Consider the following 12786-nt stretch of genomic DNA (forward strand, 5'->3'; position numbering starts at 1 on the left):
GTTCCTGGTCTTACATTTAGATCTTTAATCCATTTTGAGTTTATTTTTGTGTGTGGTGTTAGAAAGTGTCCTAGTTTCATTCTTTTACAGGTGGTTGACCAGTTTTCCCAGCACCACTTGTTAAAGAGATTGTCTTTTCTCCATTGAATATTCTTGCCTCCTTTGTCAAAGATAAGGTGTCTGTAGGTACGTGGATTCATCTCTGGGCTTTATATTTTGTTCTGTTGATCTATATTTCTGTGCCAGTATCATACTGTCTTGATGACTGTAGCTTTGTAGTATAGTCTGAAGTCAGGCAGGTTGATTCCTCCAGTTCCATTCTTCTTTCTCAAGACTGCTTTGGCTATTTGAGGTTTTTGTGTTTCCATACAGATTTTGAAGTTATTTGTTCTGCTGCTACTGCACTGCTAAGTCACTTCAGTCGTGTCCGACTCTGTGTGACCCCATAGACGGAAGCCCACCAGGCTCCCCCGTCCCTGGGACTCTCCAGGCAAGAACACTGGAGTGGGTTGCCATTTCCTTCTCCAATGTGTGAAAGTAGACAGTGAAAAGTGAAAGTGAAGTCGCTCAGCCGCGTCCGACCCCCAGCGACCCCACGGACTGCAGCCCACCAGGCTCCTCCATCCATGGGATTTTCTAGGCAAGAGTACTGGAGTGGCTTGCCATTGCCTTCTCCTAGTTCTGTGAAAAATACTGTTGGTAGCTTGATAGGGATTGCATTGAATCTGTAGATTGCATTGGGTAGTATACTCATTTTCACTATATTGATTCTCCAGTCCATGAACATGGTATATTTCTCCATCTATTAGTGTCCTCTTTGATTTCTTTCATCAGTGTTTTATAGTTTTCTATATATAGGTCTTTTGTTTCTTTAGGTAAGTTTATTCCTAAGTATTTTATTATTTTCATTGCAATGGTGAATGGGATTGTTTCCTTACTTTCTCTTTCTGTTTTCTCATTGTTAGGAAACATACCTTTTAAAAAAATAAAATTGGGATCATCATTAGACAGCTTTCAACCTGCCTCTTCACTTCACTTAAGAGTTTGGGCCCTTATTTCTGTGTCACTAAATAGCAATCTATTTTTAAGGGCTGAATAGTACTGTATTCATGAGCTACAATTCATTCACTGGTGAATTTTGAGGTCATGTCCCATATTCACTGTTAAAACAATGAAGTGAATCTCTTTGTAGATACAACTTTTATATGTTTGATGGTTATTTCATCAAGATCAATTTCTCAAAAAGGGATTTCAGAGTGTACAAATGTTGGGTTTCCCTGATGGTGCCAGTGGTAAAGAACCCGCCTGCCAGTGCAAGAGACATAAGAGACATGGATTCAATCCCTAGGTTGGGAAGATCCCCTGGAGAAGGGCATGGCAACCCACTTCAGTATTCTTGCCTGGAGAATTGCATGGACAGAGGAGCCTGGTGGGCTACAGTCCGTAGGGTCGCAAAGAGTCGGACACGACTAAAGTGAATGAGCACGCATGAATGTTCTAAAATCCTTGATATGTGTTGCAAAGCGCCAAATCTCAGGATGTGTCCGTTTGTCCCCTGATTCAGTATGTGAGTGTTACCCAACCACCTTTTACAGAAGGAACAAGAGAAACTACATCTTATCCAACAAACCATGACAGGAAAGCTCAGTTGGATGTCACAGCCGCGATATCACAGTGAATGTTAAGATCTGTGGGGTTGGGAAGAGGAAAGGGTGAAGGTCAGATAGAGCCAGGGGGGAGGGGGGAAGGTGAGGCAGCACTGGGGAGGGGCGTTGAGGTGAAGGTCCCTGAGAGACGCCTCCCAGATGTGAGAAGAGAGGCCGAGCGGAGCCCCACCAACACACACACAGACACCAACACGGGCCTGGAGCACGGAGTGACATGTAGGCCCAGGAGGCAGGGGCCGCAGACACCCACACATGCCCCTCATCGTCGTGCAGGCTCAGGCAGCGGGCAGCAGCCCAGCCCTCCAGCCCTCGGGAGCTCTGATCTAAAGCGGGGGTCAGAACCACCAGTGATGGGCCCTCCCCAGCCCACCAGAGTCCCTCACCTGACTCTCAGTGACACCGGCCTGGCTTTAGGCAGCGACTTCAAAGAATGGCCCAGCAAATGAGCTCCTGGGCACTGGGTGAGGAGTCAGCTGGGGGGTAGGTGATGGAGGTGACTCATCGCCGCAACCTCCGTGCAGGCACCCTACACCCAGAAGCGGACCAGGCCACTGACTGTGCAGGAGCAGGTGGTGGACACTGCCTGCTTGAAGTGGCCGCTGCTCTTCTCCCGGCTCTTTGAAGTCACCACACTCTCAGGTAATGGTGTCTCATGTGTAAGAGGGTGCCAGTGGGCCCCCACCCTGGACCAGCCCCCGCTTCACACCCTTCTCTCCTTCTTCCAGGCCCCCGACTGCCCAAGACTCAGCTGATCTTGGCTGTTAACTGGAAGGGGCTGTACTTCCTGGACCAGAAGGAGAAGGTGCTCCTAGAACTCTCTTTCATCGAGGTCATGAGTCTGATCACCAACAGGTGGGTGCTCCGAGGGAAGCCCCAAACCTGCCTCTCCCCACAACCTCAGTCCTTGGGGCTCCAGGAGAGACAGGGAGACGGGGGGCACACTGTTCCTGGGGGCCCAACTGGCTCACACTGCATCATACGTGTGGCATGATGGCCATTGGCTCAGGCCCCGCCCTCCACTGTCCTGCGGTCAGCAATGTGTCCGTATACCACCAATTGCCCTCTCAAGCTTCCTTTAGAGCCCAGCTCCGCTGGAAAGAGGCACATAAGCTTGCAGCCTTCGGGGCGAACATTCACTTATAGGTTCCTTCTCTTCTTGCTGGTGGGCGCTGCTCAGTGCAGGTGCCAGTAGTCTGGGAGAGGGAGCGAGGGACAGGCCTGTGTGTACAGGACCACCTTGCATGCCAGGCATGCCCCAGACACCCCGCCCCTGGCTCTCATCTACTGAGAAGGCCTCCATGCCCTTCTGGAAGGCCTGTCTGTGCCCTGCCAGAGCCCTTCCTTGGTTAAAACACACCCTACTGTGGCATGACCATTATGGTCATTCCCAGTGTGTGCAGGGCACTTGCTGGCACCACTTACTGTGCTGGGTGCTCTCTTCTAGTCCAGGGCACTTGCTGGCACCACTTACTGTGCTGGGTGCTCTCTTCTAGTCCTGTAAGTCCCGCCATTGCCCCCACACTCTGCAGAATAAACATAGGCATGCAGAGGGCAGGTGCTTAGTCACTCAGTCCTGTTCGGCTCTTTGTGACCCCATGGACTGTAGCCCGCCAGGCTCCTGTGTCCATGGGATTCCCCAGGCAAGAATACTGGAGTGGGTGGCCATGCCCTCCTCCAGGGGATATTCCCAACCCAGGAATCAAACCAGGGTCTCCTGCATTGCTGGTGGATTCTTTACCAGCTGAGCTACCAGGGAAGCCCACAGAGGCTGGGTAGCTCACCCAAACTCACCCAGGCTGATGCTCTATCTCAGCACCAACTTTCTTTGCAGTGGCCCCATGGTGGCCCTGCACACCAGCCACCGCCTTGCCTGCCTAGAGCTGACTCCACAGACAGGCTTGGCACCCCACTGCCTTTGAAGCCCATAGAACAGGACCCTAAGCTCCAACTCATCTGCCCATGCATACAGAGAGTCCGGGGCTAGGGCAGATCCGTGCTCAGCCCCAGGCCCTGTATGACTTCCGACACACTGCAGTTTCCTCATCTGTAAGAGGGCTTCATGGTGTGATTGTTGGCACTCCAGACTCTGTAACTTGGGCAGGTCACCCCTCTGAGGCTGTTGAGGGGCTGACCCAGGGGGAAGGTGTGGCCTCTGGTCACATTGCCCCCTTTCCCCCTCAGGGAGGCCCGGGGTGGGCAGAAGCTGATGCTGTCCACACTGCACGAAGAGGAGTATGAGTTCCGGTCCCCCAGCAGCGTGGCCATTGCCGAGCTGGTGGCCATGTTTCTGGAGGGCTTGAAGGAGAGGTCCGTGTTCGCCATGGCCCTGCAAGACAGGAAGGCCACAGGTGCCCAACCAGGGAGGGAGCCCGGTGAGGGGCCGCTCATGTGGCCGGTGGGAGGGCGGCTTGCTTGTGCCAGGTCCTGGTGGTCATGAAGCAGGCAGAGGGCAGGGACTCGAACAGAGAGAGGGAGAGAGGCCACAAAGTGTTCAGGGTCATCCGTGGGCAAGGCCCTCCCTTCTGTAAGATAAGGGAGTTCAGGAGGGGTCTCAACCCCTCCAAAATGAAGGGCACTGAGGGATGTCCTTCTTCTGGAAGGAAAGGGAGAGCCAGCCAGGTCACCAGCCCATGCAGTGCACATCATCCCCACAGCCACCCTGTTATTCAGTGTTGCAGACAAGGACTGGTGGCTCAGAGAAGGAACGCAGCTTATCCAGGGCCGCATAGCTTGAGGGTGGGGGTGGAGGCGGGGTGAGCCCTGGTGGTCTAGTTGACAGCCACAGCTTCCCTCAGCACAGCTGGAAATCAGGCTTCAGAAAGTAGGGGAGCAGGGGAGGGCTGTGCACAGGGTCTTAGCTGCGCTGGAAACAGCAGCAGCAGCTTTGTCCCCATGGCCCATCCCGTCCTCACAACTGCCCCAGGAGGGAGGGGTGGCCTCCATTTTACAGCTGAGGAGACAGCCTCAGACAGGTCACCTAGCTCCTGGGCAGGCGTGGTGACAGCCTGCCGGTCCTCTGTCCCCTTGGTCCATCTGCCTCGCGGCTCCCTGGCCACTTCCTGGTCAGGCCTCAGAGCAGGTCTCCCCAGCTTCTGCCTGCCCGGCTGTCTGTCCAGGCCCCCCGAGTGCCTCAGCTCGGGGCAGCCGTGGGCCCCCTGCTGTGTCCCTGTCCCCTCGCCTGTCAGGGGGGCCGCCCACAGGGCACCAGCAGGGCCTCTGGCCTCCCCTGAACCCTGGGGAAACTGTCTTCTCTGCCTCGTGTGTGTGTCCGTGTGACCGTAGAGGATTCCACCCTCCTGCCCTTCAAGAAGGGGGACTTGCTGATCCTGACAAAGAAGCAGGGCCTGCTGGCCTCTGAGAACTGGACCCTGGCCCAGAATGACCGGACCGAGAAGACGGGACTGGTGCCTACCTCCTGCCTCTATGCCATCCCGACAGTCACCAAGCCCTCAGCACAGCTGCTGGTAACTCACATGCTCACCTGCCCTCAGCCGGGCACCCCTGGGCACCTGGGGAAGAGGCTGAGATGCCAGGCCTGGGGTCCTAGGTCAGGTGCCTGGGCCCCACCCCCCAGAAAGCCTGGGCATCATGTCAGCCCTGCCAGCCCCGCCAGCCCTCTGGGAGAGGCGGGAAGTGCTTGTGCAGTGAGTGGCTGGGGCGTCACCTGGCACTCAGCAGGTGCTCAATCAGTGTGCATCCTTTCATCCCTCCCACCAGGGAGCGTTCTGGGGGTAAACCCATCTTGCCTCAATGTCATTTAAAAACCCTGACCCAAGGGGGCTCAAGTCTCCCTACCCCTGACAACCACTCCACCCTAATCCCCAAGACCAGAGCCCCCCCGCCAGGGAGACAGGACAGACAGGCCTCCCAAATGCATGCATTGAGTGCCAACTATGTGCCCTGTACCACAATACAGTATCAAACACCATAGCATCTCCACCCTCAAGGAGCACTTGGACGAATGATGACTTGATGGCAAGTGTGCAAAGTGCCACTGAGAAGCAGCACTGGTTGTTACAGGAGCAAATTCTAGGGTGGGGCTCACCCTGTCCAGGAGGGTTTCCCTGAGGGACAGACACTTCAGTGACAAGGCCTGAAGGGGGTGGGGGGCCAGGCCAGCAGGGCCAGGGTGAGAGATACTCCTGAAGAGAAGGGCCCAGCAGAGGGGAGCCTGGTGGGCCTGAGCACCCTCTGAAGAAAAAGGAAACAGGTTCAGAAACATTGAGTCACTGGCCTGGGTTCTAGAGCAGGTGACACAGGAGGGGTAGGTCCAGGCCTGTCCAGTCCTGTGGCCCGACCCCTCTCAAGTCTCTGAGGACACCTGGCCGGGGGGAGCCTGTGGGAGGGGCCTTCTGGACACCCATACCTGTGCCCCACCCCACCCCCAGAGCTTGCTGGCCATGTCACCGGAGAAGCGGAAGCTGGCAGCCCAGGAGGGGAGGCCCACAGAGGCTCCCCCCGAGGAGCAGCCCGAGGAGAGCCTGCACACCCTGGAGGAATTCTCCTATGAATTTTTTAGGTGCCCACCCTGCTCCATCCTGGGCCCCACCCTGACCAGCCCTTCTGTGCTCCCTGGGGACTCAGGTCCATGAAAGCGGATGCAGTGCCCACCTGGGCTCCCTGGGCAGGGAAGGGACCCTCTGACCCTGACATGACCAACCTGTTTCTTAGCGGCGTGCTGTGGGCGCAGACGGCATCCCTGTGGCACCCCACCCTGCAACCCTGGGCTCTCTCTGCACTGTGTGTGCATGGCCCAAGGAGCAGCGCACACCCTGACCCTGGCCCCCATCCCCAACAGGGTCCCAGAGAAGGAGACCGTCAGCAGAGCCATGCTGCCCCTGGCCCGAACCCGGGGGCAGCTGTGGGCCCACTCAGCTGAGCCCCTGCGGCAGCCGCTGCTCCGGCGCGTCCACGCCAACACTGAGCTGCGGGATGCCGCCTGTCAGATCTTCATCGATATCCTTTCCCGGCCGGCCTGCCCCAGCCCCACGCCAAGCCTGTGGGCATGGGCCCCACAGCCAGTCCACCCGAGAGCCAGGCCTCTCAGGGCAGGGGGCTGCTCCGGAGACAGTGAGGTGCCCCGGGGTGAGGTAGGGATCAGCTCCGGGCCAGACTCAGGATCGGCAGTGACGGACGCTTCTCCTTGACAGCCACACCCATCCTCAGGTACATGGGTGACTACCCCTCTCGGCAGGCCTGGACCTCCCTGGAGCTCACCGACCAGATCTTCTCATCGGCCCTCCAGGAGGCCGTCCTGCAGGACGAGGTTTATTGCCAGATCCTGAAGCAGCTGACGCACAACACCAAGAGGTCTGTGGGCACCGGGGACGGATGGAGGGCACAGTGGGCACAGGGATGCTGTGCCCGGGGCCCCCTTGGTCCTTCCTCCGGCCCCCACCTCGTAAAGGCAGCCTTTGCTGTAACATTGGGCGGGGGTTGTTGGGACTTCTCGCCCTGGGCCGTGCCTCTCCCACCCTGTATCCTTTGTCACCTGGACTCTTTGAACCTTAGTGCTCTCCTTCACAAAATGGTCACGATAGCACTCCCTCCCCTTCTTGTGAGCGGGAAAGCTCTGGTGGCATTGGCAGCAGGGCAGTGGCCTCCTTGCCCAGGGCCTCAGGCAGGCCTCTGCTCACATGATAATCCTAGAAAGAGCCCCATCTCCCTGCAGTGCTGGCGGGCCAGGCCTCCAGGAGGGGCCCCTCCTGGGCTGAGCTGTGCTGCCGTCCACAGGTACAGCGAGGAGCGGGGCTGGCAGCTGCTATGGCTGTGCACCGGCCTCTTCCCACCCGGCAAGGCGCTGCTGCCGCACGCCCAGAAGTTCATAGACACGCGGAGAAGGAAGGTGCTGGCCCCCGACTGCAGCCGCCGCATCCAGAGGGTCCTGAGGTGAGCCTGCCAACTCCTAGGTGCCCCCGGAACGTTGGTCTGGGAGTGCCGGGCGGGGGGCGAGGTGGGTTGCCAGTCTCCCAGGATCATGTTCCAGTGGGGACACCTGCCAGAGGAGTCAAACTCAGCTTCCTCTCTGAAGTGGTGTCAGTCTGGGGAGCTAGGACTCAGTCCCAGCCCCCAGGGAGGAAGACACGGAGTGAGGCCCCGGGGGGCTGCAGGGAGGCTGGGGGGGTGGTGGAGTTTCTGGCCGTGAGTGGCCGGCCGGGGCATGAAGAGGCCCATACCTGATGCCCGGCTATGTGAAGATAAGAACACGACCCGCCCTGCCTGCTGGCGCCCTGGCCAGCCTGGTCCTCTCCCCACACGTGCCCTCAAACCTCGGGGTTCCTGGGAGATGAGGCCAGGCTGGCGTCTGCCGCCTCCTGTGGGCCATTGCTCAGCACCTCCGCAGGGCAGCTCCCCGCACTGACCTGGGCACCACTGTGCACGTCTCCGGGGTTAGCTTCTGTTCTGTGCGTGGCACATAGCTGAGCTTAGAGGCTGGTGCTGGGGCCGGGCCTAGGTGGGGGTGGTGGGTGGCCCGTGCAGCATGCACTTGGCTCCAGGACAGGGCCCCGGAAGCAGCCGCCGCACCAGGTGGAGGTGGAGGCCGCGGAGCAGAACGTCTCCCGCGTCTGCCACAAGATCTACTTGCCCAACGACACAAGTGAGGTGAGCCTCCCCTCCCCGCCCCCAACACCACCAGGGGCTCACAGCCAGAGCAAGGGACTTCCCCGCTGGGGTCACTCTAGGAGAGCTGGGAGACGCCTACAGACACAGCTGTGTGAGTTCGAATGGACTGCCTCCCCTTCGTGCTCTCCTTGCCCCTCTTCTGTGAAAATACTACTCCACTCCACTCTCACCGGCCCCCACCAGCATGAACTGAGGGCTGGGCTCCCTCAGGAGCTCCGGGTCATGCAGGGGACTACTGGCCCTGGGGAGCTTGTAGTATGGTGGGGAGTTAGGATGTCCCAAAGGCATGGGGGGCCCTTCCAGGCCATGCACAGGATTGAGGAGGCCAGGAGGCTGGGCAACAAGGCTGACTTCCAGGGCCTAGAGGCCCCTTGGGGCTTCCACCCAGCCCTGGGGCCACAGTGAGCAGGGAGCCCATGAGGTGCCTATGGATGAAGCCCAGTTGGCTGTTGGGGCCAGTGGAAGAGACAGGTGCGAGGGGGAAGTGCATGTGTGCGAGGTAAGTCGCTCAGTCGTGTCTGACCCTGTGCGACCCCATGGACTGTAGCCCACCAGGCTCCTCTGTCCAAAGGATTCTCCAGGCAAGAATGCTGGTGTGGGTTGCCATCCCTTCCTCCAGTGGGAGACCCTGGGCTAAATGGCAGCAGTGGAGGGAGGGGAAGTGGGGGTGATGACCTCATGGCCCTCCCCAAGTGGACTGTGGCCTGGAGATGGCAGAGCCCGTGACGGGAAGTTCCAGTCTGGCTGCAGGCTCTCAGAGCAAGTTGAAAATGCCAGGCCTCTTGGGTACCCTGAGACAGTGAGCCCTGTGACAAAACAGTGTGCACATCTGGCCAGGTTTCTAGAGGGTCAGTCTCACCCTTCTCAGGACAGGGCATGCCCAGCCTTAGCCAGCAGGGTTCAGAGGGTTATTCAGAGGTGGTCACGGTCTGCCTCTCTGCCCAGATGCTGGAGGTGGGTGCCAATACCCGGGTGCGGGACGCATGTGACAGCATCGCCGCCCGGCTGCAGCTTGCCTCCTGGGAGGGCTGCAGCCTTTTCATCAAGATCGCAGACAAGGTGAGTGGCCCACAGGCCAGGGGGCAGGAGGGAAGGTGGTTAAGGCGGGTGGGGGTCTCCCACCTGCACTGGGCCAGCCCCGCCGAGGTACACAGGCACACAGGTGAGAGGGGCCACGGAGCCCCAGTGTGACACCTGGCCTCCTGGCTGTCTGCTCCCTCCTCTCCACCTGCCCAGGTCATCAGCCAGAAGGAGGGAGACTTCTTCTTTGACTCCTTGAGGCACATGTCTGACTGGGTAAAGAAGAACAAGCCCCAGAAGGAAGGTGAGCAGAAGGCTCTGGGAGCCAGGCTGGGGCCACAAAGGAGGGTGCTGCTGGGATGTGAGGTGGAGCAGGGCTTGTCTGCCTCCTGGGCCAGGGTCAGACAGCTGCCCTGGGCCCTCCCGCCTGGCCCATGCCCGTTCATTCCTCCATGCTCCTCAGGTCCCCTGGCTCATGGGCATGGCCAGGCCTGGGGCCAGGCAGTGAGGCCCTGCCCTGAGCACTCTACCAGCTCGGGCAGGGGCTGGGCATGGGGCAGGCCTGGAACACACAGCCAGACTTTGGGGTGATGAAGGGTACACAGGGGCAGAAGGGAGTCTGACCCCACAGGGAGACCCAGGAGCGCCCATTCATCTGAAGGCTGAGGAGGGTTGGGGGCCAGGGAGAAGGAGGCATGGAGGCCTTCCAAAGGGGTCATGGCAGCAGACACAGAAGCGATGTGGGAGGGCCAAGTGGCAGGGTGCAGTAGCGGGTATAAGGCCTCAGAGCCTGCCTGGCCAGGCACAGGCTCTGTGCTCACTGCTGCCCCTGCCCAGGGGCCCCTGTGACAATCCCCTATCAGGTGTATTTCATGCGGAAACTGTGGCTCAACGTGGCCCCTGGGAAAGATGTGAAGGCAGACACCATCCTTCATTACCACCAGGTACCAGGCTGCCCCTCCTGGGGGTGCTGGGGCCACTCTCACTCAGCCACACCTGCCCTCAGAGTGGGCCACCCACCTCCTGCCCGGGGCCTCGTGGGCGGTCAGGGTTCTGGAGCCAGGAGCAGATGGAGAGCAGTGCCTTGGGGCAGTGGCAGCTGCAGACCGTGGCTGTACCCTCACCTGCAACATGCCTATCGGGGAGGGGAGGGCCCAGAGGGTCCCGAGCCTGGGAAGAGCTAGGCCTTGCCCTGAAGGGGTAGAGCAGGCCCGGCTCTGCAGCGAGGTGCTGGGGAGCCCTACCCACGCAGTCTTCTTCCCTCCACTGGAAACCTAACCCTGAGGCTCTTATCTCTCTGCAGCCTCCGTTTCCTAGATTCTACTGGGTTAGATTCTTCTAGATTCCTAGATTCTTCCTGGATTCTAATATACCACTTGAGCGCAAAGCTGGGGTGGCAGGGGCCTAAAGTCCAGCTTTTCCTTCACCCAGGAGCTGCCCAAGTACCTGCGTGGATTCCACAAGTGTTCCAGGGAGGATGCCATCCACCTGGCCGGCCTAATCTACAAGGCCAGGCTTGGTGATGAGCAGCCCCAGCTAGCCAGCATCCCCAAGATCCTGCGGGAACTCGTGCCCGAGAGCCTCACGCGCCTAATGTCTTTGGAGGAATGGAAGAAGGTCCTGGTTGGGGGCTGGGGAGGGGGCCCTTGGCCGCTGCCCACATGTGGCTGTGGGAGGGTGGAGTGGGTCTGCCTCCCACGGCCTCAGACAGCAGCCGTTGTTCTGGCCGGAGCCGCAGGGCCTCATGTGGTGGCCCAGCCAGGCTGTGGTCTCCACTGAGACCTCCCTGGCCCTGGCTTCCCCTAGAACATCCTCCTGGCCTGCAACAAGCACAAGGACAAGACGGTGGAGGAGGCCAAGGTGGCCTTCCTGAAGTGGATCTGCCGGTGGCCCACCTTCGGCTCTGCCTTCTTCGAGGTGAAGGTAGGTGGCACCCCAGACCCGCTGTCCTGGCCAAGCAGGCCCCACACAGCTCCGGCCCCGGCAGTCTGAGCATCTCCTGCAGACAGGCCACAGGCAGGGCCACGGCCAGGTCCGGGAGGGCATGTATGCACGCGTGACTCAGGGAGGGGCTGTGATCCCTGTGACGCCCTCCCTACGCAGCAAACCTCGGAGCCCTCCCACCCGGACATCATCCTCATCGCCATCAACCGGCACGGGGTCCTGCTCATCCACCCCAAGACCAAGGTAGTAGAGGGCCCTGGCAGGGCCGGGGGGCCCCGTGCAGGGGGGCTGGGTGCCCATCCTCCTACACATTGGTCCTGGGCTCTGGAGGATTCCAGGCAGAAGCTCAGCCCCGTGGCCCCTCAGGCCTCCTGGGCTTTGACTGGCTCTGACCCACCCGCCTGCTGTGGCCGCAGGACCTGCTCACCACCTACCCCTTCACCAAGATTGCCAGCTGGAGCAGCGGCAGCACCTACTTCCACATGGTGCTGGGGGGCCTGGGCCGGGGCAGCCGCCTGCTGTGTGAGACCTCTCTGGTGAGCTCCAGGCCTGGGGGACCTTCCAGGGGCCCCAGGTCCCTTTTCCCAGCCCAGACGCAAAGCACCCAGAGGCTCTGGAGACTAGGTTTCCCACAGCCTGACCCCCTGATACCACCGGGTGAGTTGCTCATGGGAGGGCCCGGCTCCCACACCTGGCAGGGACAGGCCAGGCTGGGCCGGTGAAGGACTCAATGGAGGTGCAGTGCGGGGAGGGCTGGGCGTGTCACTCAGAGGCATCAAGGCCTGGCAGGGGGCTCTGTGGTCCTAGGAAGGATGAGTACTCAGGGCCCAGACACAGTCCTGCTTCTCTCTTCACCACGTCTGCCTGGGTGTCACTGAGGCAGAAGCTGGGCCCCCTGAGCCCCGGTCCACACCCTGCCTAACCGTGCTTTACCTTCCCCTAACGCAGGGCTACAAGATGGATGACCTGCTGACCTCGTACGTGCAGCAGCTGATAAGCACCGTGAACCAGCAGCGGGGCCCCCGCAGCTCAGTCCCAAGCCACCCATAGCAGCAGAGTCCTCTGGCCCACTCAGCCACCCTCCCCAGTCAGGGGTCCCTTGGGGCTTACCCAGGACCCTCCTCTGGGCCCGAGGCCTGCCCTCTCCCCAGAACACCCCCTCCCACCCTTTGGCACCCCAGTGGGTCCCTCCCCTGGGCACTGACTATGAGGTGCAAAGGCAGGAGCCCAGGGCAGCACCAGGAGTGGTAGGCTTCCCAGCTGATGGGTGGATGACGGAAAGGACCCCCTAGAAATGTTCAATAAAAGTTCATGGAGCACTGGGGAGTGTGTGTCCGTGAGAGAAGAGGGTTGCGGGTTAGATGGGCAGGAGATCCAGGAGGTGCTGGACAGGAAAAGTTCCTTTTGTAAAAAGCAAAAAGCACTATGATCCCCCCAGGGGCAGGGAAGACAGCTTCATCCTCAGAGGATGACTTCCTTCGTGTCTCACCTTTCTTTCCACCTCCTTCCCTTCCTGCTTCTCAGACTGGGA

At 59.7% G+C, this 12786-nt stretch overlaps 1 protein-coding gene across 1 annotated transcript in view; it reads left to right on the forward strand.

Annotated features, from left to right (window-relative positions):
• MYO7B (myosin VIIB) overlaps positions 1-12566 on the forward strand; it is an 80090-nt gene extending 67524 nt beyond the window's left edge. Inside the window, exons 31-47 of the mRNA XM_055397711.2 lie at positions 2189-2306; positions 2393-2519; positions 3849-4015; positions 4950-5131; positions 6056-6186; positions 6466-6623; positions 6824-6977; positions 7401-7556; positions 8165-8270; positions 9237-9350; positions 9528-9615; positions 10149-10255; positions 10743-10928; positions 11118-11234; positions 11415-11498; positions 11672-11791; positions 12204-12566. Of these exons, the coding sequence (XP_055253686.2) occupies positions 2189-2306; positions 2393-2519; positions 3849-4015; positions 4950-5131; positions 6056-6186; positions 6466-6623; positions 6824-6977; positions 7401-7556; positions 8165-8270; positions 9237-9350; positions 9528-9615; positions 10149-10255; positions 10743-10928; positions 11118-11234; positions 11415-11498; positions 11672-11791; positions 12204-12305 (2217 nt within the window). The 3' untranslated portion in view covers positions 12306-12566. The remainder of the gene's footprint in view (positions 1-2188; positions 2307-2392; positions 2520-3848; positions 4016-4949; positions 5132-6055; positions 6187-6465; positions 6624-6823; positions 6978-7400; positions 7557-8164; positions 8271-9236; positions 9351-9527; positions 9616-10148; positions 10256-10742; positions 10929-11117; positions 11235-11414; positions 11499-11671; positions 11792-12203) is intronic.
• Positions 12567-12786: the final 220 nt, after the last annotated feature.

The sequence above is a fragment of the Moschus berezovskii genome, chromosome 2 (genome assembly GCF_049115385.1).
Source record: "Moschus berezovskii isolate FMDL1 chromosome 2, NW_MosBer_1.0, whole genome shotgun sequence".
Classification (NCBI taxonomy): domain Eukaryota; kingdom Metazoa; phylum Chordata; class Mammalia; order Artiodactyla; family Moschidae; genus Moschus; species Moschus berezovskii.